The 26,533-nt window shown below is 51.1% G+C and overlaps 3 protein-coding genes across 6 annotated transcripts; 1 reads left to right on the forward strand and 2 right to left on the reverse strand.

Moving 5' to 3' along the window:
• Positions 1–50: 50 nt before the first annotated feature.
• On the forward strand, positions 51–12,873 carry RABL2B (RAB, member of RAS oncogene family like 2B). 4 transcript variants are annotated; one of them, XM_054811642.1, is made up of 8 exons: positions 51–209; positions 314–343; positions 601–680; positions 7,617–7,696; positions 8,608–8,719; positions 10,657–10,754; positions 11,007–11,090; positions 11,385–12,873. In XM_054811642.1, exons 1-8 carry the CDS (start codon positions 103–105, stop codon positions 11,463–11,465), a joined length of 672 nt encoding a protein of 223 aa, XP_054667617.1. In that variant the 5' UTR covers positions 51–102; the 3' UTR covers positions 11,466–12,873. The 4 variants fall into 4 exon arrangements, with proteins under 4 accessions (XP_054667617.1, XP_054667628.1, XP_054667624.1 ...); XM_054811653.1 differs by having other exon boundaries at positions 11,962–12,873; XM_054811649.1 differs by having other exon boundaries at positions 11,256–11,954.
• Positions 12,874–12,945: 72 nt separating this feature from the next.
• On the reverse strand, positions 12,946–15,442 carry LOC129200360 (acrosin-like). Its single transcript, XM_054811700.1, has 5 exons — positions 15,251–15,442; positions 14,737–14,937; positions 14,133–14,398; positions 13,698–13,843; positions 12,946–13,293 (listed from the first exon to the last, which is right to left on the reverse strand). Exons 1-5 carry the CDS (start codon positions 15,319–15,321, stop codon positions 12,946–12,948), a joined length of 1,032 nt encoding a protein of 343 aa, XP_054667675.1. The 5' UTR covers positions 15,322–15,442.
• A 2,137-nt stretch (positions 15,443–17,579) lies between these two features.
• ARSA (arylsulfatase A) lies at positions 17,580–25,436 on the reverse strand. The gene is made up of 8 exons (XM_054811601.1): positions 25,076–25,436; positions 24,476–24,716; positions 23,770–23,988; positions 23,130–23,299; positions 22,529–22,653; positions 22,225–22,352; positions 21,703–21,805; positions 17,580–21,589 (listed from the first exon to the last, which is right to left on the reverse strand). Exons 1-8 carry the CDS (start codon positions 25,303–25,305, stop codon positions 21,288–21,290), a joined length of 1,518 nt encoding a protein of 505 aa, XP_054667576.1. The 5' UTR covers positions 25,306–25,436; the 3' UTR covers positions 17,580–21,287.
• Positions 25,437–26,533: the final 1,097 nt, after the last annotated feature.

Here is a 26,533-nt window from a genome sequence, read left to right on the forward strand (position 1 = left end):
AGTGCTCGATGACGCCCGAAGGGGCCGTGAGGCGTGGGTGGAGCCAGGCCGCGAGGCGGGGCCCGCCATGTCGCGTAGCAGCGACGACGCGGAGGCGGTGCCATGGCGGATGCGGCAGCGGCGGAGCAGGCCCGGGATGAAGCCGCGGCCAGCGCAGAGGAGACCGTGAAGATCATCTGCCTGGGCGACAGCGCCGTGGGCAAGTCCAAGTGCGTGGCCGCGCGGGCACGTCGCCGCCCGGCCAGTTCCCCTCGGAGAGGGGAGGGGCGGCTCGGTCCCGCGGCCTAACGGCTGTGTGGTGCTCTTTCCGCAGGCTGCTGGAGAGGTTCCTGCTCGACGGCTTGTATCCTTGTGGTGCGCCGCCCGCGCCCCCTTAGTTCCCGTCCGTATTCCCGGGCCTGCGCCCTGAGCAGCCCCGCGCCGCTGCGCAGGTGGCGGCCCGGCCCGGCGGAACGTGGCGGGAGGCGCGGCCGGGGCGAGCGGGCGGCGGGCGGCTCGGCCCGGGGAACTGCGGCGGGCCCGGCCGGGGAAGCGGGTGCCGGCCGTCGCTGCGGAGCGGGAGGAAAGTGCTCCTCCGTTGGCTCCTTGACGCGGGCGCAGCCGCCCTCAGCAGCTTTCCACCTTCGCCCTGACGCTCTACAAGTACCGTGCTCGGGTGGACGGGCAGGCCGTCCTCGTGGGTAAGTGGGGAGTGCCCTGCTAGGTATTCAGTTGGCCCTGGGGACAGGCTGATGCCGGCTATGTGCAGAGAGGGAAACAGCAACGGTGCTGTTGGCATATGAAACAGTATATGGACCCAAAAACATGACAGCAGAGTTCATTGTGGTGGGCAAGGCGATGCCAAACAGTGGTTCGTAGGCAGGGAAATGGGGGAATGAAGGGATCACAGAATGGTTGGGATTGGAAGGGACCTCTGGAGGTAATCCTGTCCAACCTCGTGTTAAAGCAGGACCACCAAAAGCCAGTTGCCCAGGACCATGTCCAATGGCTTTTCAACATCTCCAAGGAGGGAGACTTCACAACCTCCCTCGGCAACCTGTGTCCATGTTCCGTCAGCCTCACAGTGGAAAAAGTGTTTCCTGATGGTCAGAGGGAGCCTCTGGTCCTGTCACTGGGCACCACTAGAAAGAGCCTGGCTCCATCTTCTTTACACTCTTCCTTCAGTTATTTATACTCATTGATGAGATCCCTTGCTGAACCTTCTTCTTGCTAGGCTAAAGAGTTCCAGCCCTCTTAGCCCTTCCTCACAGGAGAGATGCTCGTGTCCATTCATCATCTTTATGGCTCTTCATTGGACTCTCTCCAGTATGTCTGTGCCTCTCCTGTACTCAGGAGCCCAGAGCTGGACACAGTACTCCAGGTGTGGCCTCACCAGTGCTGAGTAGAGGTGAAGGAATGCTTTGCCTAATGCAGCCCAGGATACCATTAGCCTTCTTTGTGGCAAGGGCACATTGCTGGCTCCCAGTCAGCTTGGTGTCAGCCAAGGCCTTTTCTGCAAAGGTGCTTTCCAGCTGGGTGGTGTCCAGCTTAAACTGACGCTATGGGGTTGTTCCTCCCCAGGTGCAGGACTTTGCGCTTCTCCTTGTTGAACTTTATGAGATTCCTGTCAGCCCGTTTCTCCAGCCTGTCCGGGTCCTTCTGCATGGCAGCACAACCCTCTGGTGTATCAGTAACTCCTCCCAGTTTTGAGTCATCTGCGAGCTTGCTGAGGGTGCAATCTGCCCCATCATCCAGATCATTAATGAAGATGTTGAACAGGATCGGACCCAGTATTGACCCCTGGGGTACGCTGCTAAGTTACAGGCCTCCAACTAGACTTCATGCCACTGATCACCACCCTCTTGGCTGGCCCTTCAGCCAGTTTTCAATCCACCTCACTGTCTGCTCATCCAGGCCATACATCAACAGCTTCTCTATGAGGCTCTTATGAGAGATAGTGCCGAAAGCCTTACTGAAGTCTAGGTAGACAATAGCCACTGCTCTCCCCTCATCTACCAGGCAGATCACTGTTCAGTTATTAGGTTCTTCAGCTATGCCAGTAGTCTTTTACATTTGTCTTCCAGGCAAGGGGATATCTAAGTCAACAATTATCTTCGGTTTTTTCAAGGAATTGGATACCTGTCAAAGTAATTGGTGCAAAAATCTTGATTTAGCTTTGTTAGTCACTGTTAGTGAAAGTGCTTGTTGCTCAGGATGCAGTGTCATGATGGAACTAAACAAACTAAGATTTAAATTTTATCATGAAGCTGAACTAGCTTCCCATGAAAGTTGCAGTCCTTTTCCCTTGTGTACCACTAGCATTCGCTTATAGGCCTAGCCCTGTCCATTGTTAAGCCAGTTCAGGAAGCTAACTGTGCATATTAAGCACTCGCAAAATAAGTGAATGGGTTTCCTAAAACATTTCACCATGGAGATCTATACACACTAGTGCTGGTGAAAGGGGCAAGTGGGAATGCAAAGGCAAAGGAAGGAAGAGTAGAGAGTGGGCTTGCTCTTTTTAGCAAGCTAGGTATTATATCAGTTTAGCTGCAATATGAAACTGTCTTCAGACTTACTCTGTCAATATAGTAAACAAGTGAGGAGAAATATGCCATATGCTAATTACATAATAGTCTACAGTGGGATTTAGCTGCCTATCAGCACCAATTCTAAAAATCCATGCCATGGATTACTTTAGTAGATCTACTATTTTAGTTGCTGGTTTTAAAATATACTTTAACACAGTCTTCCTATTATTGGTCATCCTTTTATTGGGTATTTTTGATTGATTAATTACTTTGGGTGTATGTACCAATTGCTGTATTTCAAGCTTATAGAATAAATTCTTTCTCTGGATATGTCCAGCCTGTATGATCTTATCATAGAATACTATCTGTTTTATCTCAACCTTTGTTAGTTTTTTTGATAGACTACAAGTATCCTAGCTTTATCAGTCACCTATTTATCAGTCATCCTCTCAAATATCCCATAACTTCAGTTTTACCACAAGTGCTAACTTTCTTTTTTTTATGCCAATGGAGCATTGCTTTAACCTATGTGAATTAGCCTCTGACAGCACAGTATTGTTCACTGTGTGTTACAGATGGAAATTCAAGAAAAACATCTTATCCTGTGGTTTGAGTTGATATTCTGTACTGCTGCCTGTATCGCTACAATTTCTGTGTTTTCAGAGTATTGCAGCTCTGGAAGGGACTGTGAGAGGTTATCTTGCACATCTCTGCACAGGAAAAACTCTTTACTTAATGATACTCTTCACTGATATGTATATATAAAATGTATTTAAAGACTTCCAATGACAAAGACTGCTTAGGCCATCTATTCCAACATATCAGGGTTCTTACTACTAGAAAGTATTTCTTTCTTGATATTTAATGCAAATCTTCTTTATTCAAGGTAAACCAGTTATTTCCTGTGTTTTCTGGACACTGAGCAAGTTTTTTCCTCTTCCAGTTTGCACCAGCTTTGTACATGTTTGAACACTGCACCTTTCTCCTTTACTGGTGAATGGAAAACTGGACATGACCCAGCAATGTGCACTTGCAGCCCAGAAAGTCAATTGATCCTGGACTGCGTAAAAAGAAGCGTGGCCAGCAGGTTGAGGGAGGTGATTCTCCCCCTCTGCTCTGCTCAAGACCCCACCTGGAATACTGCATCCAGCTCTTGGATCTCCACTACAAGAAAGACATGGACCTATTGGAGCAGGTTCACAGAAATTATCAGAAGGCTGGAACACCTCTGCTGTGGAGAGAGGCTGAGAGAGTTGAGGTTATTCAGTCTGGAGAAGAGAATGCTCTGAGGAGGCCTTATTGTGGCCTTTCAATATATAAAGGGGGCTTATAAGAAAGATGGAGCAAGACTTTTTACCAGGGCCTTTAGTGACAGGACAAGGAGCAATGGTTTTCAACTGAAAGAGGGCAGATTTAAATTCAACATAAGGAAGAGGGTGGTGACACTCAGGAACCACTGGAACAGGTTGCCCAGAGAAGTTGTGGATGCCCCCTCCGTGGAAGTGTTCAAGACCAGGTTGGATGGGGCTTTGATCTAGTGGAAGATGTCCCTGCCCATGGCAGGGGGGTTGGAACAAGATGATCTTTAAGGTCCCTTCCAACCCAAACCATTCTATGATTCTGTGATTCTATTTCTTCTCTCTTTTACGGTTAACAACATCATTTTATTCTGCCTCTTATCACAGGGCATGTTTTCTAGATCTCTTGTCATTCTTTATGGTTCTTTTGAATTCAGTTGGTTCATGTTTGAAATACATTTTACAAAGATGGAGATTGTTCTTCATCAGTCTTATCAGTGTACATCATCACTCACCTATTTTGCTGGTTGCATTGTTCCTACCTGGTTAGTAACAATGATTTCAGTAATAAACTAATGCAGGTAATCTGGGATGGTTTATAATATAGTTCCATATAATTTTATAGGGAGAATTAGATACCATCCTGGGAAGCAAAAAAGAACATAATGAACAGTGCTTAGCTGAATATGAGCTTCAAAAGAGGGCTGTATTCCAAACAGCTAAGGTGATCTTTGGATATAAAACCAGAATATTAATTTCAGAGGTTTTATAACTATCCAAAATTTGAAACATTACACTAAGACTCCTTTTTGAAACCGCTACAGCAAGACTGTGTCTAATTCTTATTTCTGTGATTCAGTAAAAGCATTGAAAAATGGTAGAGGTTTGTGGTGGGTTGACCTTGGCTGACCACCAGGTGCCCACCAAGCCACTCTATCACTCCCCCTTCTCAGGACAGCGGGAGAAAGTATAATGAAAAAGCTTGTGGGTTGAGGTAGGGACAGGGAGGTTACTTACCAGTTACCATCATAGGCAAAACAGACTTGACCTGGGGAAATGAATTTAATTTATTGACAATTAATTGTAACATAGTAGGATAGTGAGAAGTAAAACAAAACTAAAACCACCTTCCCTCTGTCATCCCTCCTTTATTCCCAGGCTCAACTTCACTCTTAAATCTTCTACCTCGTCCTCCTCCCCCCAAGCGGTGCAGGGGAATACGGAATGGGGATTGCGCTCAGTTCATAACACTTTGCCTCTGCTGCTCCTTCCTCCTCACATTATTCCCCTGCTCCAGTGTGAGGTGCCTCCCATGGGATACAGTCCTTCACAAACTTCTCCAACTTGGGTCCTTCCCATGGGCTGCAGTTCTTCAAGAACTGCTCCAGCATGGGTCCTTTCCATGGGGTACCGTCCTTCAGGAATGGACTGCTCCAGCATGGGTCTCCTATGGGCCACAGGTACTGCCAGAAAACCTGCTCCTGCATGGACTACTCTCTACAGGCCACAGTTCTTGCTAGGAGCCTGCTCCAGTGTGGGCTCTCCATGGGATGCAGCTTCCTTCAGGGCACATCCTACTGCAGCATGGGGCCCTCCACAGGCTGCAGTGTGGACGTCTGCTCCACCACGGTTCTCCAGGTGGAGGACACTTGGACACAGGGGAACTATCTGCATCTTCCCCACAGGCTGCAGGGGAATCTCTGCTCCGGCACCTGTAGCACCTCCTCTCCCTTCTTCTTCACTGACCTTGGTGTCTGCAGAGTCTCACATTTTCTTACTTCCTTGTCTACAGCTCCTGTGTAGTGTAGTGTTTTTACCCTTTCTTAAATATGTTATCACCAACATCACTGATTGGGTGTGATGTGGCCAGAGGTTGGTCTGTCTTGGAGCTGACTGAAACTGGCTCTGCCTGACATGGGGTCAGCTTCTGGTGTCGTCTCACAGAAGCCACCCCTGCAGCTCCCCGTTCCCCCACCCCACTCCCCCCTTAAAAAAACCTTGCCACTTAAACCCAATACAAGGTTTCAGAGAAGAGCCATGAGAATAACTGAACAATGGGAAAAAGGGGCCTAATGATGAGTCTGGTTAGATTCTTAGGGAGAAGGTAAAATATCAGAAAACAGGAACTTGGTACAAAAGGGGACTTCAACATAGCAAGAAATATTTAACAGACTCTAGTTGATGTTAGGTAAACTCATAAGAGGTAAGGTAGAGGTTTTTTTAAGCAGTAAGTGAAATTACTATTAAGGCAACTTGTGAAAATATGGATTCATGTGTCAGGGACTTATTTTTAACATGGATTTAGTACTTAATAAAGTAACTCACTCTAGTTTAAGTAATTCATCTGGCCCATGTTATGCAAGAGTTCACAGTATCTTCTGTCTTCACCTTTTATGAACATAATGCTAATCATCCAGGCTACCTTGCAGAGAAGACCTGTCATGAAGTGTGATTTGTAAAGGCAGGTAGTTTGATCTGAAGACTTTGAATTGTGCAGAATTACCACTTCCCTTGCTAGTTTAATTTTTACTCTACTGAACTATTCTTAGCGGCCATGGCCAAATTCCATGTGGTAGAGTTAGGTTTGCATTAAAATGTGATGTATTTCTTTACTCTATGAATCTTATTTTTCCCCAAGGATTTTAAGGTTGATAAATTCCTATGTTCTGGAGTGACATGGGGTATGACAGGCAAGATCTGGAGATTTAATAATAAAAGCAGGAGTGTTTTTCCATAAGCCATGGCAGGTTCTCTCATGGCAGCTGCCGCATTGTTCAGGAAGTTAATTTAGGGACATTCGGTAGGTCATGGTCACTGGGACCTCTTTTTCCCTTGTAAATGAGGATTCTGAAATGGCACATTAAAAGGATCAGGCAATTTTAGAAGCTAAGCAAAACTACCCAAAATGAATGTAAACGTAGTAGGATGAGTACTGGTCTATATTTTGGGCAGTTTAAGAAATCACCATCCTGCAAGTCTGATACAGTATTCGGTCAGAAACTAATTTCAATGCAAAGTAAACATTAAGGAAAATGGCTTATTTGGCTTTAGGTGGAGTGGCATGCTTCAGTCTAGTTGACAGAAGTATAACTACATCTGGTCGTTCTTAGTTAAAGCTATATAAATTTTTACAACAAATAAGACACAATATTAGCCTATAAATCCAGTAAGAGGATGGGAGGAGATCTCTACCTGAGACACACAAACAGAAAAAGGTATTAAAATGTTCATGACTGTTCAGGTATGCTTTATGATACCTAATCTGCAAGGTGCTTAATGAATTGGGACCCGTCTGTCTCAGGCTAACTTACTTACCATTCATAATTTTAAAATGAGTTGTGCCCCTGGAAGGAGCAGAGTTATACTGTCTGTGAAAGGAGATGAAACATTTCCTATGGCAGGCACCTGGTTATTTATCACTGTGTCAGAAATCAAGCTGTTTCAAGATGTTGGTTCAAGATTTTGGTTCCTGTTGTCATCTCTAGTGACAAAGCACCATACGTTGTTATCACTCTTTGCACTTTTGACTAGCTTTGTCTTACTGTCCTTTATAAGTCATGTCTACTGATGACTTCTCTGTTGCTAATATGTTTATAGCAATGTGTAGTGTCAGCACATCTCATATCTAAGCCTAGCTAAGAAAAGCTCCTAGTTTTGCTTAATCTCTTAGCCCTGGAATGTTTCATATTAGTGAGGTGAAACCTAATTTGTGACCCAGATGGACTGGGCTTTGCATCCTGGGTTTAAGTTGTGAAGAAAACAGAACTTGGAAAGTTACATCGTTCTAAGCTTGGTTTTTTGTGTCTTACAGACTTCTGGGACACAGCTGGACAGGAGAGGTTCCAGAGCATGCATGCATCCTATTACCATAAGGCTCATGCTTGTATCATGGTAAGGGTAGTGTCTCTGCTATGATATGATGGAATTTTGACTAATAACCGTCCCAGTTGACACTTGGCCTGTGTGTTTCTTTTTATGATTATGCCATCTTATATTTTTTGTCTCTTCCAGTGGTTTAAAAAACTTTCCTATATTGTTCTTTCTTCTCTCACCAGATAAAACCAGAGTAGTTGGGTATGTTTAGCTCTCTTCTGTCTTTTCTAATAGCACTCTTACTATATTCCCTGGATTTACTGTGTTCTAAATTTCCTTACTTTTGTCACTGTGTTACCATTAAAGTGGTAAGTACCTTATATAGAAGCAGTCCTGTCAGAGGTTATGCAGGGGAGAGGGGATTCCTTTCTTGGTTTGTGATGTGACTATTGGATTATGTAGTTCAAAACTGTTCTGATGTCTTCTGCAGGGTACTACATAAGACATTCTTCTCTGGTCTTCTGCCCTATTTTCCTATACTTTGCACTTCCCATTTATTAGCTCAAATCAGTCTTGTTTCCTGACTCCTAACCTGCTTAGGTATCTTGGTTTGTACTGTTGCTCTAACTTTCCACTATTTCTCATCACTTGTGAGCATCAGTCAACTTCATTGATATTTTAATTGTTAAAATAGAGAAGCCTCACGTCTTTCCCAGTGCTTGGATGATAGAGTGCTTGTCATACTACAAAATAAGAATGTAAAGGAAAGTGAGGGACTGTTTCCTGCATTATGCAAAGAAACAGGCTGGCTGCATGTTTCAAGGCTTGCTGGATATTCTCCCTTTTCTCTTTCATCCTTTCTAACAAAGGCCAGCTTCCTTTGTTGTCCTCCTGGGAAAATTCTGGATTCTGTACTTGTGTTTGATGCAGTGGGCTGATCATTAGCAGTCCTGCTGTTGGCCCCATGATAGCTGGTTTTTTTTCGAAAGGTGTTTGATGTGCAGCGGAAAGTCACCTACAAGAACTTAAACAGCTGGTACAAGGAGCTGAGAGAATTCCGCCCAGAAATTCCTTGCATTGTGGTGGCCAACAAAATTGATGGTGAGTATATCTTCTTCTTGCAAAGTCTCAGGATTGTGATGTGATTCTCTTCTGACCTGGCTGAGAAAGAATGTCATTCATCTGTTAGGTGCAGATGAGTTCTTGAGTATTAGTCCCTCAGGGCTGTATTTTACCAAACAAATAGCTGGGTCCTCTACTGACCTTGCAGGCTGTCTTAGAGGCTCTTGTCCTTGTTTTACTAGCAATTAAAAATACAAATTTGATTGATTTAAAGTTTATTCAAGTGATGTCCTTCCAATTCTGTCCTTACCACGCTGTCCATTTCATCCAGCAAGAACCCAAAAGCTGACTGGAGCAGTACCTACTCAAAAATTGCAGGATGTCTTGCTGGAAAAAGAGCATAACCTATTATGTGGCCTCCCCTCGTATGGTCAGTAACTGCCTTTGTATTGCTAATTCAGCCTGCAGGTTTCCATGGGACTCCCCTGTGATAAAGTGTCTAAATATACCTGATGGCAAAATTGTTCACCTTCGCTGCAGATGACTGGATAATTCCCTCCTCTTAGGAATGCCAGCTAGGCATTCATTATTGCTATAATTTGGGTTGTGATTTGTCTCCTGCATCCTCTGAGAGCTCGTAACGCATCGACTTTCTGCTTCTGAGAGCTCGTAACGCATTGACTTTCTGCTCAGCATCAACGAGAGAACACATACCCTTAGGACCACAGTCTCCTGCTATTCTCTATCACGTACAGTGTCAGACATGGGCTTCCTTGCTAACATTCATAGTAGAAATCATCGCAGCTATGAATAGGTGTGTCCACCTGAATGAGATGTCTGGGGTCCTGCTGTAGTCTATGGAGGTTCATTTGGTTCAGCAGTGTGGTTTAGGGCATGATTGATCTTACCTAATAAAAGCCTTTCCTATAGGATGTGTCAAGTCAGCCTTGAATCCACTGATTGCATGAAGTGTACAGGAAGTCCAAGGCAAATAGGCTTGGTGTTCACAGCCATATTGTAGACAGAACCTCTGTGCAGATGAATCCTGTTCTTAGTGTTCTATGAGTGGACGCTGCTCCAAGAGAGACCTCTGCCTTGCCTTCGTTTGCTGTATTCCACCTGGGCTAGGAATTGATCAGTCCACAGCACATAATACAGGACCAGTGTGCAAAACAGTTGATCCAGCTTCCTGCAAAGAGGTAGGGAGCGGCTGCCTGGGCAAGCATTTGGAGTCTGAACTATTTCAGCTGTTGCTTCTATGAGAAAAGGCAGATCATCTGGAGTCATCTTCCTGCACTGGCATACAGGCTACCTACCTATCAAAACTTTGAGCTGTTACTGCTGTGTCAGCACATCCTGTAAATATGCAGTAGATTTGTTCCAAAACTGAAATAAAGCCTCTGGCCTACTGAGGTTGAGGTAGCTAGACCTAACTGCCTGTTAAGTAAAAATATATAACAGTTGAGTCATTCGTATACTGTGAGTGTGCCCTTGACCCACAGGAATATAGGTAACATGGCATAAAGGCAGTGGGGAGTTCTGGTTAAAAAGGCCAAATTGGAGGGAGAGGCATAACTAGTACTGGCAATGGTGTCCAGGTCATGTGGACATACAGCAAAAATTGTAGGGATGTGCCTGCAAAACATTCATAGTTGCCACACAGCAAGTAAACTGATATGTTCTAAGCTGCAAAGCATTACTCATTTATAGCACATCAGAATCCATATATAATTTAGTCAAGCACCATGGATAAACCAACAAGAACTCTTTATTTTTTTTTTTAATGTCTGTTTGCTGATGCTGTTGCTTTTAAAACCCTATAGCTTTTGGGGGGGACTCTCCTAGCCTTATTACTACAGTGAGAAGGCCTTGACAGCTAAATTGGGCTCTGGTCTCCATCTGTTCCACCACTCCTGTGTATGTTGGCATTCTTCCTACAGTGATGTCTTGCTGACCACTTCTTTTTTTGCCCCCAGCGGATATGAAGGTGACCCAGAAAAGCTTCAACTTTGCCCGCAAGTTCAGTTTGCCCTTTTACTTTGTGTCTGCTGCAGATGGCACCAATGTAGTGAAGGTAAAACATAGCTAGTTGGCTCAATATCCATGAGACCCCTATACAGTCCAAGGACATCGAGACTGCTGTAGGCACAGAGAACAGAAAATGGGCTGGTACATCTGTTTGGCTGCTTGTGAAGTCCTGGTAGCTATAGGTAGTTGCTGAGGTTGGGTTTGGGTTTTTTTTCCTTGGGGTGTGGGAACAGTTTCCATATGTTACAGAAACTCAATGCCCCTTACTTTGAGTGACAAGCATTCTCCTTCTCATCAGCTCTTCAATGATGCTATCAAACTGGCAGTTGCTTACAAACAGAATTCAGGAGATTTCATGGATGAGGTCATGCGAGAACTGGAGGTAAGAAAGGCTCTACTTACTGCACTCCTCCTAAGTGATTAGCAGCTCTGTTCTTTTTTTCCTCAGGGAAAGCAGAGCCTGTGGCAAAGGGTGAAACTTTGCAGGCATGGAAAGATTTGCCTTATGCTGGTGACATCATGGGGTTTGTGTGCTGCTCATGTTTAGGTTGGAAGGAATGAGGTGGTGACACTCTGAAGAGCCCATGCTGCACTAGACTGAATTTGAAAGAACCACAGCAGAGTGTAGCTGTTGTTCTCACACTTCTCAGCAGTTCCTTGTCCTGCTCCTTTCCAGAGCTTTGACCTGCAGAAGACGACTGAGAATTTGTCAGATAAAGAAGAGAGCTGCCCTGAAGAGAAGCCCCCATCTGCCTAAGCTCTGGACCCTGAGTGTGTTTTTCCCTTTGCTCTAGATTTCTGGAGCTAGTTAGAGCTGGCCTTCACAGAGGAAAATGATTTTTCTCATGCCCTGAGAGCTCTGGTGATGGGCAGCTGGGCCTCTCCCCTTCTTGTGGGAGAGTGTCACAGTCAAGGAAGGGGCGAGAGTATCCACATGGTTGCTAGTTACTGCATGCTTCTTCAAGGCAAAGCATGCCAGGAGAGTTGAGCCACTCTTGGACCTGCAGGGAAGGGTCCTGCCCAGATGCTTTAATGGTACCTACTAGAGAAAACAAACACTAAAGAATTTTTTTTTTATAAAGCTTTGAGCTTGCATTCTTCCTGCACTTTTGTTATAAGGCAGTCCAGTTACTATACAGTGTAGTCCAACTGCCAGCCCTGTCTTTCACAGCCTAGCCAGTGCTGCCTATCTGTCCATCCCTCTGATCTCTGATGCAGAGTTTCTTTCAGTTTCCTTCCCCATTCTCTTACAGAGCAGCCCAATCCAGTAGACTTCTGAACATGGAGGATTTCTCCTTTCAGATCCACTAGAGCTGAATCAGGTGGACTCTCACACCCAGGAGGCTTGTCCTATCCCAGCCTGATGGATGTGGCTGCTGCTGTTCCCATGTGTGCGTTCAAACAACTTATACTTCATTCCAAAGAGCCAGATAGACAAACACACACACAGACTTACACAAGTAATGTGAACGGCAAAACAAACTGACATAGAGCAATGCCTTTAAAAGCACCCATGTATACGTAACCATCACTTACATAAACATGAATGCAGTCCTTTCAGGATGATCAGGACTGGGTGTTTACTAGTGAAACGTAAACACACCTTCACTCATTCATAAGCACAGCATGTTCATAGCTTCTTCAAATAAGAGTATGGAAATTAAGTCCATGTAATATCTGTGATTGGATGTCAAGCTCTTTACCCACTCACTGGTACAAACCTTGTGTCTTTCTAGATCTGTGTCTCCCGGGTCATGAGATAGTCCACTTTCACATTCACTGGTGCATTGTACACACACATGCAGCGATCCCGCCAGTATGTGGCCTAAGACGTTTCGTGTTTCCAACTGCTGTCCCGAAAAAATCTAGCCCCCTGTGACTTGTATTCCCTTATTCCACTGCACCTTCACCCTCCTCTCTGACCAGGCACGGTTTCAGCCCTTTTGAGCGACTCTTCCCCTTTGTGCTCTACTTGACTGCGGCCTCATTTTGCAGGTGCGGGGCATGGAAGTCCTTGCCTTGCACAGGAGACTGAACTGAAGCAGGGTTAGCTGTGAAAATTGGCAACTTTATTTCAAGAACTAAGGCAACTTCAGCATTTGTTTGCACTCAGAGGGGTGTGGGCAGGACAGAGCAGGCCTTTGACACTGAGGCTGCCTTTGGATCAGCGGGCATTGCCCCAGAAGGAAGTGGCGTGGTACACTGCAGCCTGCACTGGATCCTGTTCATCCTGCTGCTCAAGCCTTTTTTCCCCTTATGAATTGCAGGAGCTCCTGCAGCAGATTAAAGAATTCCACCAGCTTCTGGCGTGGAAATGGGCAGGGTGGAAACCTGCCTGATTGTGTTGGTGTTGGCCTTGGCCTCTGAAAGGGGGTTGAGGTGAAGACTGGCTGTGGTGTTGGAGGAGCCGTTATTGCTGGGTGCAGTCCCATCTGTACCAGGATCCAGTCATAAAAATGTTGAGTGGAGGTGTAGACTCCAGGCTGTTTTGCTCTTGCACAGCCTGTCCCCCAGCTGGTCGCTCCAACAAGCCAGAAGTAGTCAGCATTGTTATCTTTGCAGACAAGAGGACCACCGCTGTCACCCTGCAGGGGAGGAGAGAGGATTAAGGTGGTGTTGGGTGGCTGTTGTCAGCACTATGGCTGGCTCCTTCTCTCTCACAGCACCTGCCAGAGCTGTATTCACTGTGCAGAAAGGCTCGCCTCAGGTGCTGGAGCCTACAGAACCTTGGGAGGGGGTCATGGGCCTGTAAGGTAGGGCTCTCCCCCATCTCTGCACAGTCATTCTGGATGTGCGGAAGACGGCCACTGGGACAAGGGGGGCACTGGGCAAGGACCTGCAGATGGGGAAGGGGAGGCGAGCCCCAACAGCGGTGGGGACCCAGAGGTGGGAGGATGACTCGCCAGGCAAAGCACACGTCGGGGTATGTTTGGGTGGTTGTGACAGGGCTGCCTGTGGTGCTGGGGGTTGACTTGTAGCACACTCCTACCTGGCAGGTGTCGATGCCACCCTGCGGATAGCCAGCACACAAGTTGTGGGTGTGGATGGCCCCTCTGTACCACCGGCTGCTGTTACAGAGGTTGATATCAATGAGGTGGACCTTGGCCTCCTGCAGGATATCAGTTGATACTCCAGCTGCGAGCACAGAAAGGAATTAACACCCAGCAGCTTGTTGCCGGTTCTCCTCCCCTGTCTGGGTGAACCCCTTTGCTAGGTCTTGGCTTTGCATCTTGAAGGCATTGTACCGGTGTTTCCCTTCTGTCTTGCTTCGGGTAATGGGTCAAGCCCACCTCTCTCTCTCTATAGGTATACGTCCCCACAGCCTGACTGCAGCGAAATTTCGCCTCTGCTGTCAGGAAGCCCAACCCACCTCCCCAGCATGCCAAGCTTGCACTCAGGCTGCAAGTACTTTTGGGGAACTCACATCTTGCTTTTGTGGAGCCCCAACCACTGACGTAGCAAGTTGTCAGCTCTGACACTCTCAGCGAGGCATCGGGCACACAGGCAAGCTGTATGTAGTCACTGCACTGGACAGGCTGGTCCAATTCCAGCAACGCAATGTCGTTCCTCTCTGTGATATTACTATAGCGTTCATGAACCAGTAGCCGCTTAATATTGCGCACTTGGACCTCAGGGCCCAGCCGAGTCAACTGTGTGGCGCCGATCACCACACGCCACATTGTAATGTGCCTGGAAGGCAGATGGAGAGAGGGGTCAGAGGGAGCAGAGCCACGTGCTGCAGCAGCCCAGCAGTTCCCTGCCATCTGCTACACAAGGGAGAGAGGAACGCGATGCTACGGAGGGTGCGACTGCCCTAGCATGCCTTAGGCACAAGGAATGTTGAGCTGGAGGCTGCTAGGAAGCTGTGGCACGAGCCCAGCCTTACCCTGAGCAGCCTCTCAGCTGGGCTCGGGAGCGCCCGGGCACTGGGAGTACTGCAAGGAAACAGGATGGGAGTAACACATGGTGCTGCAGACAGGGCAGCTAGTAGTGTTGTGGGGATATCCCCGTTCCCTGGTCCTCCTTACCTGGCCTCGATGAAGCAGTGGGCTGCTGTGAGGACCCACTGTGGGCTGATGAGGGACCCTCCGCATACATGCCCTGTGCCTATTTTCCAGGGATTCTGGATGCTGACGATCCAGGGCCAGGCCCCTGGCTGGGCATCTGTGCCACCCACAACGCGTGACATGCCGTAGTAAGAAGCCATGGGCCGGAGCCCGCAGGTCCCTCTGTAACCAGAAACTCATTACTGTCCTGCTCGATGGCTTGCTGCTGTTCAGGCTGAAGGTCAGCCGTCTTCCCTCCCCACGAGGCAGCGTATGGACAACAGGGCCAGGGAACCCCATGGGGCATGCGTCTGTCTGCCCGTTTCTGCTTTAGCCCCGTAGATGAGTTGTGCCAGCAGCCTGAGTGCTGGCAAGGAACTGAGGCTCCCACATGGGGTTCGGGAAGGTGTGGCGTGGTCACGGGAACAAGCGGGCACCTGCCAGCATATCCCATAAGGGTTGCCTAAGCTCCCTCCCAGAGCCTCGGGCCACTTACCCACAGTTGTCCCACGTGCCGTGCACCGGCCAGCGCGCGGCCAGCAGGATGAGGAGGGGGAGCAAATTCATCGTTGCCAGCAGTACGTGGCAACCACAAGAACCGAGGGCTCGTCACCGCCAGTGCAGCAGCTGACGTAGTGCCCACAGTACTCACGTTGCCCGTGGTGCCCTTGGCCCTGGGGCTGATGTCACAGAGCTGCTGGTTCTGGGTGCTGGGGAGGGGCAACATGGGGGGGTTCCGAGCAGGAGGGGAGGCAGAAGCTGGGATCGGACAGCCCCGAGAGACCCCCGCTGAATGCTCTGCTTGCGGGATGAGGGTGTGCAGGCCCTGTGGCAGGCAGCAACACCTGGGTCTGTGCACTAGCAGGAGAAAACAAAGTGTGGCATCACAGCCTCTTTGGGAAGTTCATTGCCACCCTGCTCTCTGCAGCCATTTGCCACCAGGTGCTTCCCAAAAAACCTACACCAGAGAACATAACTACTACAGGCAGTATGCACGTTTGGGTGTTGTAGAGCAAATCTGGTTACAGTCACAGTTACAGGCAAGCAGTGATGTGCAAACCAAACAAGCCAAGCACATCCAAGCAGTGTCATCCTTCCTGCACAAAGCACGGTGAAACGCAAATGCAGCACAGTCCACACTGGCTATTTCAACCACAGCAACACCCTCTAGCAGGCTTCACGTCCTTGCTATCTATGAGTTATATTGCTGTTCTGGGCCAATGCTGACAAGGGCAGTCGTGGCACCTGGTATGTGTGGCCAAGGACATGCAATTTTTAAGCTCTAGACAGAGAAGGATGCTCCTGCTCTCAGCCCCACATGTCATTTTGCATGGCTTTGGTAAATTCTCATCTCCAGTCTGCCTTCCACAGCTACATGGAGAAGCCTTGCACACATGCTGGAGTGCAGGGCAGTCATGGGAGAAAAGCAGGGGTCAGCCACGTGTGTTGCATTTGCTGAGCATAGCTAGGTCCCTGGAGGGTAGAGAGCAGTGGCTTGAAGAATGGCAGTCTCAAAGCTCATGAAAGGTGCAGGAACTTCCCGCTGCCATGCTGGCTTGTGTGGATAGATGTAAGGCATACAGCTGAGTGTGCAGCCTGGTCCCTACGATGAAAGGGCAGGCTCTGTCTGAAAGTGGAATGCTGCTCTCAAGGCCCTTGAGGTGTAGCATGGCTTCATAGGCACCAAAACTGGGCCCCAAACTGCACTCCAGGCTGCTTTGTTTTTTGAAAACTGACCTGAAGGCGATGCTCCATATCTACTTAGATCAGGCAAAAGGCAGCCTTGGAGAAGGCAACTTGTCTTCTGTGGACACTCTGCTATTGCAGCACCAGATTTTGCAAGTGGTCAAGGGGGAATGATGTGAGAGGTGGCCACACTTCACAGCTAATTGAAGGAAGAGTTGGGGTCATTTTGGGGAGAGGAATCTGGCACGGACAGCAGTACCCCAGAAACCGCATCAGTAATGCCATGGAAGTCCAAGGTGACCTAGCTAACAGCACCTGAAATACCAAATCTGTTCACAGATGTGGAAACCTGGGAGCAAGGGGGAAAAAAATAACTGTGGGTAAGTCCCTTGTTTGGGAGGAGACAAGGGCGGAGAAAGGGATGAGCCAAAGAAGGTGAGGGGGGATGTATAAGCATGGAAAACGGAGAGAAGGGGGGCGGTCAAAGAGCCAGTCGCACATAAGCAAACTGCTGGTTGGTTTGCTTGTTTGACTGAGCCCTGCACCTAATCACCACAGTACATCCTTCTTTCTTTTTGAGAGCGACTCCAAATCCTTTTCGTGTGGCCCCACTCTGTACCCGCTGCGGGGTGGGTCCAGAGGCCTGGCTGCTAGCAATGGCAGAAGGGAACACAGGAGACTGCGACCCAGCAGTTGGAAACGACGAGCGTCTAGGGCCAGCTACTGGTGGGAGCACTGTGTGCATGTGCAATTCACTAGTGAACCTGACGCTGGACTAGCTCATGAGCAAGAGGAGATACAGATCTGGAAAGTCCCAAGGTCTGTGCCAATTACTGGGTAAGTACCTTGACATCCATCCATGGATTTTAATTGAACTTAATTCCCATGCTAAATATTTAAGGGATCCATGAACATGCTTGTTGTGCTTTAACCCCCACCGGTAACTAAGCACCACGCAGCCGCTTGCTCACTCCCCTGCCAGTGGGATGGGGAGGAGAATGGAAAAGAAAAAACCTTGTGGTGAGATAAAGACAGTTTAATAGCATAACAAAGGAAGAGAATAACAATAATAATAATAATTATACATATAAAACAAGTGATGCACCAATGCAATTGCTCATCACCTACAGAAGAAAAAAAAAAACCCGGGATGCCCAGTCTGTTTCCAAGCAGCGATCCTGCCTCCCAGCTAGCTTCCCCAGTTATACACAGAGCATGACGTTATAGGATACGGAATATCCCTTTGGCCAGTTTGGGTCAGCTGTCCCGGCTGTGTCTCCTCCCGACTTCTTGTGCACCCCCAGCCTACTCGCTGGTGGGGTGGGGTGAGAAACAGAAAAGGCCTTGACTCTGAGTAAACCCTGCTCAACAATAACAAAAACCTCTCTGTATTATCAACACTGTTTTCAGCACAAATCCAAAACATAGCCCCATACCAGCTGCTATGGAGAAAAGTAACTCTGTCCCAGCCAAAGCCAGCACAATGCTGTGCTTGCAAATCTAGGGAGCGATGTTAAGCTGGAGGGCAGATTTAGATTAGATATTAGGAAAAAAAAAAAATCTTCTCCATGAGGGTGCTGAGGCCCTGGCACAGGGTGCCCAGAGAAGCTGTGGCTGCCCCTGGCTCCCTGGCAGGGTTCAAGGCCAGGTTGGATGAGGCTTTGGGCAACCTGGGCTAGTGGAGGGTGTCCCTGCCCATGGCAGGGGTGGCACTGGGTGGGCTGGGAGGTCCCTTCCAACCCAAACCATTCTATGGTTCTATGATTTTATGATTCTATGATGTGTGTGTATGTTTCACTACTGAACATCGGTCCTGATCAGCTGGAGAGGAAGACAAGGACTGGGTTGTGCTTTTTGTGTTAAGTAGGTGCTGGTAAAGGTGCTGCTCTATGTTACTCTGTTTTGCCATTCATGTCAGTGAAGTATGTGGGCGTGTTCTTGAACGTGACCTGGCTCTTTGAAACACAAACCAAGTCTCTTGTACCTGCACATGGGAACAGCTGTCACATCCATTGGACTGAGACGGGAGAAACCTCCTGGGAACGAGAGTCCTCCCAATTCAGTCCCAGCTCTTCTGCAAGGAGAAATTCTCTGGGAGGAACACGGGCTGGATACACCATGCACAGAGCGCGCGCGCGCGCACACAAGGAGCGCGCACAGAGTACATGCACAAAAATGCTGTGCGCGTGCACACTGCATTCACGCACAGGGCACACGTGCACACAGGGTGCGCGGAGACACACGCAGGGTACAAACAGAAGGTGCAACGCACACCCAGCGTGTGTGCACACCCGTACTCCAAAACACACGTCTTGAACTCGGAGCGCAATGCGCAGTGTTCACATACACACAGAGCGTATGCATATGCATGCCTGGCCGGCGCGCGCACGCACACACACAGAGAGTGTGCACACACACGCAGAAAACATACACGCGCAGAGGCAGTCGTGCACACCCTACAGGAGGCATGCATGCGGAATGCACCCACCTCCACACCGCGCATGCATGCACACAGTGTGCACCCACCCATCTGCCCACATGAATGCTCACAGCATAGACCCAGTTGATGCATGCACACGTAGAATGCACCTCGCATGGGTGCACGTGCAAACTCACTTGTCCATGCATGCGCATCCATGCATGCATACACATACATGGGTATACACACATGCACACACACACAGTGTTGCACCCATACAAACATATAGCCCGTTAACACCCCACATGCTCACGAGCCGCTCACATGGACACAGCCTATCACACCCACCCCTGCCCGTTCCCAGCTGTGCCTGGCCTGCACATGTCTTTCAGCGTGTGCTTCCACAGCACTGCAGCAGTCACTCGGGCCTCGCCTTCCACGCCTGGCCGTGTGGACACCGTTCATCTGCGTGCCCTACCTGCTGGCGCCTGTGTAGGTTGGGGCAGTCATGCCATGCCTTGTTCAGTTTCCTGCAGCCGAGTTACCTGCACACGGCGCACATCGTCCCACACCTCCCGCCCTGTTCCTTGTCTGGTCACTGAAACTCTGTCCCCACAACGTGGGGGCCCCCCCCCAGAGCTCAGAGCCCCAGCTGTTGTCCTCTCAGTGTCCTGACTGTCAGATCCCAGAGCCCTGGTTGCTGTGGCCAGGCGCTGCCATGCCCTCTGAGCAAAGTGGGCTCCATGAATTATGCAGCAGTTTTGCCTCCTGCTGCAGCACCAGCCTCCTTGCTCTGCCTCTTGGCCCTGAATAATTGAGGGCAGCGAGCACGGCAGCAGCAGCAGCAGCAGCAGCCCCAGCACCCTTCTTGTGCCAAGGACCAGGTCGTTAGGAGGCACGGGATTAGACACACAGGAAGGCCAGGAGGTGTTACGGGGACAGTCTGAACTATGGAGGACAGGGAGCAGACTTCACTGACACATTAGAAAGTGGCTGTAAAATTGGGGTGGGTCATAAGAGTACAGGCACAAAAATGCTGTGTGCGTGCACACTGCATTCATGCACAGGGCACACGTGCACACGGTGCATGGAGACACACACGGGGTAGAAACAGAAGGTGCAATGCACGCCCAGAGTGCCTGCATGCCCGTAGTCCAAAACGTATGTGTGCAATTCAGTAGTGAATTTAGAGTATGATTAGAGGACTGGAATTTAGAAGATGATTAGGGTACTGGAATTTAGAAGATGACGAGGGGACTGGAGCATCTCTCGTATGAGGAAAGGCTGAGAGACCTGGGGCTGGTTAGTCTGGAGAAGACTGAGAGGGGAATCTCATTAACACTTATCAATATCTAAAGGGTGGATGCCAAGACGATGGGGCCAGACTCTTCTCAGTGGTGCCCAGTGACAGGACAAGGGGCAACGGGCACAAGCTGGAACACCGGCAGTTCCATCTCAACATGAGGAAAAACTTCTTCCCTCTGAGGGTGACCGAGCCCTGGGACAGGCTGCCCAGAGAGGTTGTGGAGTCTCCTTCTCTGGAGAGATTCCAAACCTGCCTGGACGTGATCCTGTGCAACCTGCTCTAGGTGATCCCACTTTAGCAGGGGAGGTTGGACTAGGTGATCTCCAGCAGTCCCTTCCAACCCCTACCCTTCTAAAAAACCAAAAAAAACCCCCAACCAACCAATAAAAATACCCCTGAAGCTGGACTAGCTCATGAGCAAGAGAGAGACCCTTTCAGTCATGCAGTGCAGCCCACCTGATTGACCAGCCCCACCATCGACAGAACTTACAAGAAGACCAGGCCTGCCAACCACTGGCCACATCCCTACCTCCTGGAGGCATGAAGGACTTGGAGATGCTTGAGCATGCATACCCTGGGCTGCTTCCCACCTAAGCATGTCCCCTCTGCATCAGCTGCACAAGGTCGTGCCTCTGAAGCTGCCAGGACCATCCATCCCATCCTCCTCTTGCTGTGCCATTGGCCCCTGGTGAATGATGGTGCTGCATCTCCCGGCTCTGTTCCCACCCAGGGGTGCACGGCATGCTTCCAGCTGAGTTGGGATCTCTGGACACTGGGGCAGTGTCCTTTGCTTCATCTTGATCGTGATTTGAAAGGAGCTGCTCTGGCTCTGGAGATGATGCTGTATCATGGTCCCTCCTTGAACAAGTCAGGGTTTCTGTCAAGTCCTCAACTTGAACATCCAACACAGAGCACACGGTCCACTGATCTGCACTGTTAGTGGGGTTGGTAATCTCCCCAGCCCACAGTTTGCTACCCTATCACTCCATTAGTCAGAGGTGTCACTGAGCCAAAGCTGCAGGGTAGCTCTAAGGCTGAGCTTGGCTAGTTGGGGGCAGGAGGTGGTGTCTGGTGGGTTTGGGATAGTGTGGAGCAACTGAAGGGGGGTGGAACAGCAAAAGCCTAGGAGCAACGGCAGCAGGAAGGCTTAGGAGTGCAGTTCGGTACGCAGCAGGGCTGCAGGGCGGGATCCCTGCCCTTCCTGATCTGGCTTTCCCCAAACTCCATGCGCTGTTCAAAAAGCACTTTCTGCAGATTGATCTCCTTCAGGACGTGCAGAACCTCTGGCCCTGCGCCGCTTTGCAGCAGATCATAGTTCTCGGCTGGGTCTGACTCCAGGTCAAAGAGCAGCGGGGGCAAGTGAGGGGTCAGCGGGGTCAGCCCGTGGCAGGCCTGGTCTGGGGTCGTATCACTGTGAAAGGAACCTGCAAAAGAAAGCCCCAGGTGTAGCTCAGTGTCTTCTCTTTGAGCTTTGAACAGCAAAACCATACTGGATTTCACAAAGCTGCCCATGCAGAGGAGAGGAGGCAGCACTAACCTTGTGTCAAGTAATGGGCCTTGTACTTCCCAAACCTGACAGCGAAGGGGCCGTGCAGTGGATCAGGGGACGGCGGGTAGAAGAACATCGTCTGACGGCGACTCTGTGGGAAGCAGCAGAGCTAAGTTCACCTGTGCAGCCATGAGGCTGAAGAAGAGCCTGGAACAGGACCAGGCAGAGACTCCAGGGAGTCACACAGGAGCCCCAATACTACAGTCAGAACATGGCCAGAGAGGGGGGAAGCTGATGAGCAGCAGCATCCTGTTTGCTCCCTACTCAAAGCTACTGGGGCTCTGTCCATCCACTGCAGCCATGGGGGTTTAGCTTGGCAACGTTGCACGTGTTAGAGCAGAGCAACTTGGGGAAGCCCAGAAACTCCATGGCATGACCCAGGCCAGACAAAAGGCCCCCGCTCATGGATCCCCCCTGACCCCCAGCTGGTTCTGCTCATCAGGCACACAGCTCCAGCCCTGCACCCAGCCTTCACACACAATGCCAGCCGAACCAGCCCGCAGGACTCACCTTCCCCGACCCAAACAGCACTGGACTCAGGTCATAGCCATCCAGGGCAACTTTGGGAAGAGCTGCTCCAGCCAGGGCAGTCAGGGTTGGCAGGATGTCCAGGGTGCTTGCCAGCTCATGCGTCACTCCTGTCACCCACCACAGCAAGGCACAAGGAAAGGTTCAAGCACTTGATCCCACTCCCATCCCTGCCATCCTCACTTCTCCCCCAACCTCTGCTTGTCCTGGGGCAGCTGAGCTGCCATGACACCCCTGCCTCAGTTGGCATCACCACGTCAAAGGCACAAGCAGTGCCAAGTCTCACCTGGAGTGATACGGCCTGGCCAATAAGCCACTGCTGGTTCCCGCATGCCACCTTCATATGTTGTGCCCTTCCCACACTTCAGAAGGCCAGAGCTGCCTCCACGTGCCATCCGCATGGTGGAAGGGCTGTGAGAGAGAAGAACCACCTACCATCAGTTTCACTGGTTCATGCTACCTGATGCTGCCAATGAGGCCACGACAAGAGAGGCATGGTGCCAGCGAGTGACACTGCCATCCTTCTCAGCCTTGTGAGGCAGAAGACATGGGGCAGGTGAAGAAGCCAAGGTGTGCAAGACGCCTAAGCAGGGCACCAGAGACCAATGCCACTCACACACAAAGGGAATCGGGGCATATTCGGGCTGCACGCTCCTGGCCATGAGGAGGGGCGCAGCTGAGTCACAGGAACAAGGAGCAGATCATGCACTGGGTCCACTCCAGAGCAGCGTCTACCTCTTGCCTCACTTCAGGTCACTGGACTCTCACCTGGCAATGCCATGCCATGTCCCTTTTGCCCCAGCCAACCAATGCCTCATTCCAGTTCCCCCGTATAATGGCAGCAGAATCTTATCAGTGACGAAGTCCCTCCTGCTGAGCCCACTCACCCATTGTCAGAGGTGAAAAACACCAAGGTCGTGTTTGCAAGACCATTTTCCTGCAACGCCTGCAGCAGCTGTCCCACCGAGCCATCAAACTCCAAGAGTGCATCACCAAACGGCCCACGCCGTGACTGCCCTGAGTACTCCTGGCTTGCAAATTGGGGGTAGTGGGTATGCTGGAGAAAGGGCAGAGAAGACTGCTACGCAAACTCCCAGAGCCACATCTGGTTCCCAGTTCACCCAGGAACAGTAAGCACCCCAACTAGGACACGGAGCTATGTGACAATACCCATGAGACGAGAGGAGGCTTGTCCCCAAGCTTCAGAAGTGTCTCTCAGAAATGGCACAAAGGAGCTGAGCCCCAGGAGAGGATGTGGAGACTCAGAGTGGGAAGTTTTCCCAGGTGGACTCCTGATCCAGAGAAGCGGGCAAAGCTCCAGAGAGAAGCAGCCCAAGAACATTATCAGAATGGTGCTACCACAAGAGCTGGGTGTGGGAACAGCAACCCCAGGTCATCCAGGGGCAGGTATTGACTGCTCAGCACAGTCCTGGGGCTGCAGGAGCTGAGATGCTTCCCTGCTGTCCCCACAGGACAAAGGCTCCCTTCCCCACCCTTGGGCCCAGAGCAGCCCTCCCCGTCTCCTACGTGGGAGGCATAGTAGAGCAGGAAGGGGAGGCCTCGTCGGGCACAGTCAGCAATGAAGTCCCGGGAGAATTTGTTGTAGAGTGGCACCAGATCAGGGAAAGAGATCGGCTGCTGCACGATGCTCTGGTTCCGGAGCAGCGGTACTGGCACTAAGCCTTGGTCACAAGTCCCAAAACACTTGATGTCAGGTGGGAAGCAGGTGAGATTCTGGCAGGGGCCCTGGAAAGAACAAATAACACTTTGTCTTTTACCCGTGTTGCAGGACAGTGAGGGGCGGGGAGCAAAGAGTCTCACAGTGGCCCACCACCAGGTCCTACAGGCACCCTTTGGGCAGCCACTCCCAGAAGCCCAGGAGTCTGTGCCTACCCTAGAACCGTCCAAGGACCATGCTGCCCCAGCATCATTTTCTCCTGGCAGCAATTCAGATGTTTCTTTGTAGCCCAGAAACTGACCCTCGCTACCTTGACAAAGGGCACATGTCCCCACACACAACTGCCACCCACATTCTGCAAAACTGCCCTATCATATGAGCACCTCAGAGATGGGCTTTCCCCACCAGCACCCATCTCCCCGGCCAGCAGCCACCCACACTCATCTGCCCATGCAAGCACTAATCCGGCCTATGTGCTCTCAAGCAAGCTTCATCTTTCAGGCATTCTCCCCAGCCAGCCCCGGGGCACCCTTCAGGGCTTGACAGGCCTCTCACCTGGTCATGGGAGTAGGGCACCCCCAAGAAGTGGTCAAAGCCCTGATGGATGGGCAGGAAGGAGCCATTAATCCCCAGGCCAAGGTGCCACTTGCCAACCATGGCTGTGGCATAGCCCTCAGCCTTCAGCACCTCTGCAATGGTGACCTCGGACAGCGGTAGGCCCCCCCGTGAGTCTGGGTTGAACACACCGGGATAAACCCCAGAGCGCATCTGGAACCGGCCAGTCAGCAGGGCTGCCCTACAGGTGAGAGTTGAAAGAGAGAGAGGAGACAGACATCACACTGGACACAGCGCAGGTCATGGTGCTCAAACTCCGCAGAGGGTGCCCCATTCCTCAGGACCTGGCAGCCTGGCTCCCCAGTCTCATGGCTGCCGCTGCCACCTCTCCTGTCTGCTGGGACACGCAATCGGTCCCCTCACAGAACAGCTGGACCTTGGTGCTTCCTGGGACACGGCAGGTTTATCAGCCACTCGTTCCTCCCAGCACTGCAGCTCCCCAGCTGGGTGCCCAAGCCCTGCCTCGACGCTTCCTCCATCCCCACCCTGGGGCCCTGCAGCAGTTGCCAGCCAGCGGAGCAGGAGCGGTGGGGAACGTACCGGGACGGGCTGCACACTGGGGAGCTGCTGTAGAAGTTGGTGAACCGCAGACCTCTGGAAGCCATCCAGTCCAGGTTGGGCGTGGCAGAAGAAGGGTGCCCGTAGCTCCCCAGGTCCCCGAAGCCCAAGTCGTCCGCCAGCAAAAGGACGAAGCTGGGGGGGGCGCCGGCCGCTCCGCGCAAGGCCAGCAGCACCAGGGCCCACGGCAGACCTCGGCCCCGCGGCCCCATAGCGCTGCCGCCCGGAGAGGCCCACGGCCCGCCGATACGCGCGCTCAGCAGGGGGTACAGCGCTGCCCTCCTGCGGTCCGGTCCAGTTCGGTTCGTTCCGGTCCGGTGCGCTCCGAGCCCGGCGCGGCGGCGGCGGCGGCTCCGCAGGACCCGCAGCCCCGTCACGGCACCAGCCGGGCAGGGCAGGCAACTCCCCGACCGGCGCAGCCGAACAGCGCCGCGCCCAGCCGCCGCAGGCGACCACCTGACCGGCGCGGGGAGCCACGTGACCCAGCACAGCCGCGGGGCGTGCCGGGAATTGTAGTCCGCCGCGGGACAGCACCGGACAGGGGCCGCGCCGGGTCCTACCTCGCGGCGGTGTCGGTCCCTCGCAGCCGCCTCCCGGACCGCCGTGCCCGGTGCAGGCGGCCTCCTGGGACCCGGGCCTGCCCCCGGGTGCTGCGGTCGAGGGTGGTTTATTAACAACAGGGATTTTCCACAGAACCGCCCTCAGCGTTGCCCAGGTTTGGGGGCTGCGGACTCAGCCCGTGTGTCCACCCCTGGTCTCTGGGGGACATGGCCTCGCGGCCACCAGCACCCCAGCCTGCGCCCAGCAGCACCGGGGCCGAGGCCGGGAAACCGCGAGGCTGTCCTGGGAGGAGACGGGCACCTCGGCATGTGGCAGCGAGGGGACGTACTGGGTGGCCCGGGTGGACGTCCCCTGCTTCCCTCCTGTGGCTGGTGCCAGCCACCAGCCCGGCTGGCCCAGGCCTCTGCTCCTGACTTCCCGCCTTCTGGAAGAGCAAACGAAGCTGCTTTTCTCCAGATGCAGGCAGAGAGCATGGCATTGTTTGGGGCAGACTGGGCCCTGTGGGAGCCTGGGCACTTTTCAAGCAAAGTATGTTTTCATACAGCAATGACAGAGTTTCACGTTCAGGCTCAAGGACTGCTGGTTGTGCCTGAACATAGGAGCCCATATCCTGCAGATCAATGACTTGTAATGAATGGAGGTTGTGGTGAGGTGGGTGTTGGTCTCCTCCCAAGCAACAAGTGATAGGACAAGAGGAAACGGCCTCAAATTGCTCCAGGGGAGGTTTAGGTTGGATATTAGGAAAAAATTCTTCACTGAAAGGGTGGTCAGACATTGGAACAGGCTCCCCAGAGAGGTGGTGGAGTTGCCATCACTGGAGGTGTTCAAAAAGCGTGTAGACATGGCACTTCGGGACATGGTCTAGTAGACATGGTGGTT

The sequence above is a fragment of the Grus americana genome, chromosome 1 (assembly GCF_028858705.1).
Source record: "Grus americana isolate bGruAme1 chromosome 1, bGruAme1.mat, whole genome shotgun sequence".
NCBI lineage: Eukaryota > Metazoa > Chordata > Aves > Gruiformes > Gruidae > Grus > Grus americana.

Excerpts from the sequence above, each read along its gene's own strand:
- RABL2B (XM_054811642.1), top strand. The coding sequence starts at position 103 with ATGGCGGATGCGGCAGCGGCGGAGCAGGCCCGGGATGAAGCCGCGGCC. Across the intron at positions 210-313 it reads AGCGCCGTGGGCAAGTCCAA|GCTGCTGGAGAGGTTCCTGC; the intron begins GTGCGTGGCCGC and ends CTCTTTCCGCAG. Across the intron at positions 10,755-11,006 it reads ATGGCACCAATGTAGTGAAG|CTCTTCAATGATGCTATCAA; the intron begins GTAAAACATAGC and ends CCTTCTCATCAG.
- ARSA (XM_054811601.1), bottom strand. The coding sequence starts at position 25,305 with ATGGGGCCGCGGGGCCGAGGTCTGCCGTGGGCCCTGGTGCTGCTGGCC. Across the intron at positions 21,806-22,224 it reads TGCTGTTTGGGTCGGGGAAG|AGTCGCCGTCAGACGATGTT; the intron begins GTGAGTCCTGCG and ends TGCTTCCCACAG. Across the intron at positions 21,590-21,702 it reads GGCCCATTACTTGACACAAG|GTTCCTTTCACAGTGATACG; the intron begins GTTAGTGCTGCC and ends TTTCTTTTGCAG.
- LOC129200360 (XM_054811700.1), bottom strand. The coding sequence starts at position 15,321 with ATGAATTTGCTCCCCCTCCTCATCCTGCTGGCCGCGCGCTGGCCGGTG. Across the intron at positions 14,938-15,250 it reads GGCACGTGGGACAACTGTGG|AGGGACCTGCGGGCTCCGGC; the intron begins GTAAGTGGCCCG and ends TTCTGGTTACAG. Across the intron at positions 13,844-14,132 it reads GGGCTCCACAAAAGCAAGAT|CTGGAGTATCAACTGATATC; the intron begins GTGAGTTCCCCA and ends CTGTGCTCGCAG.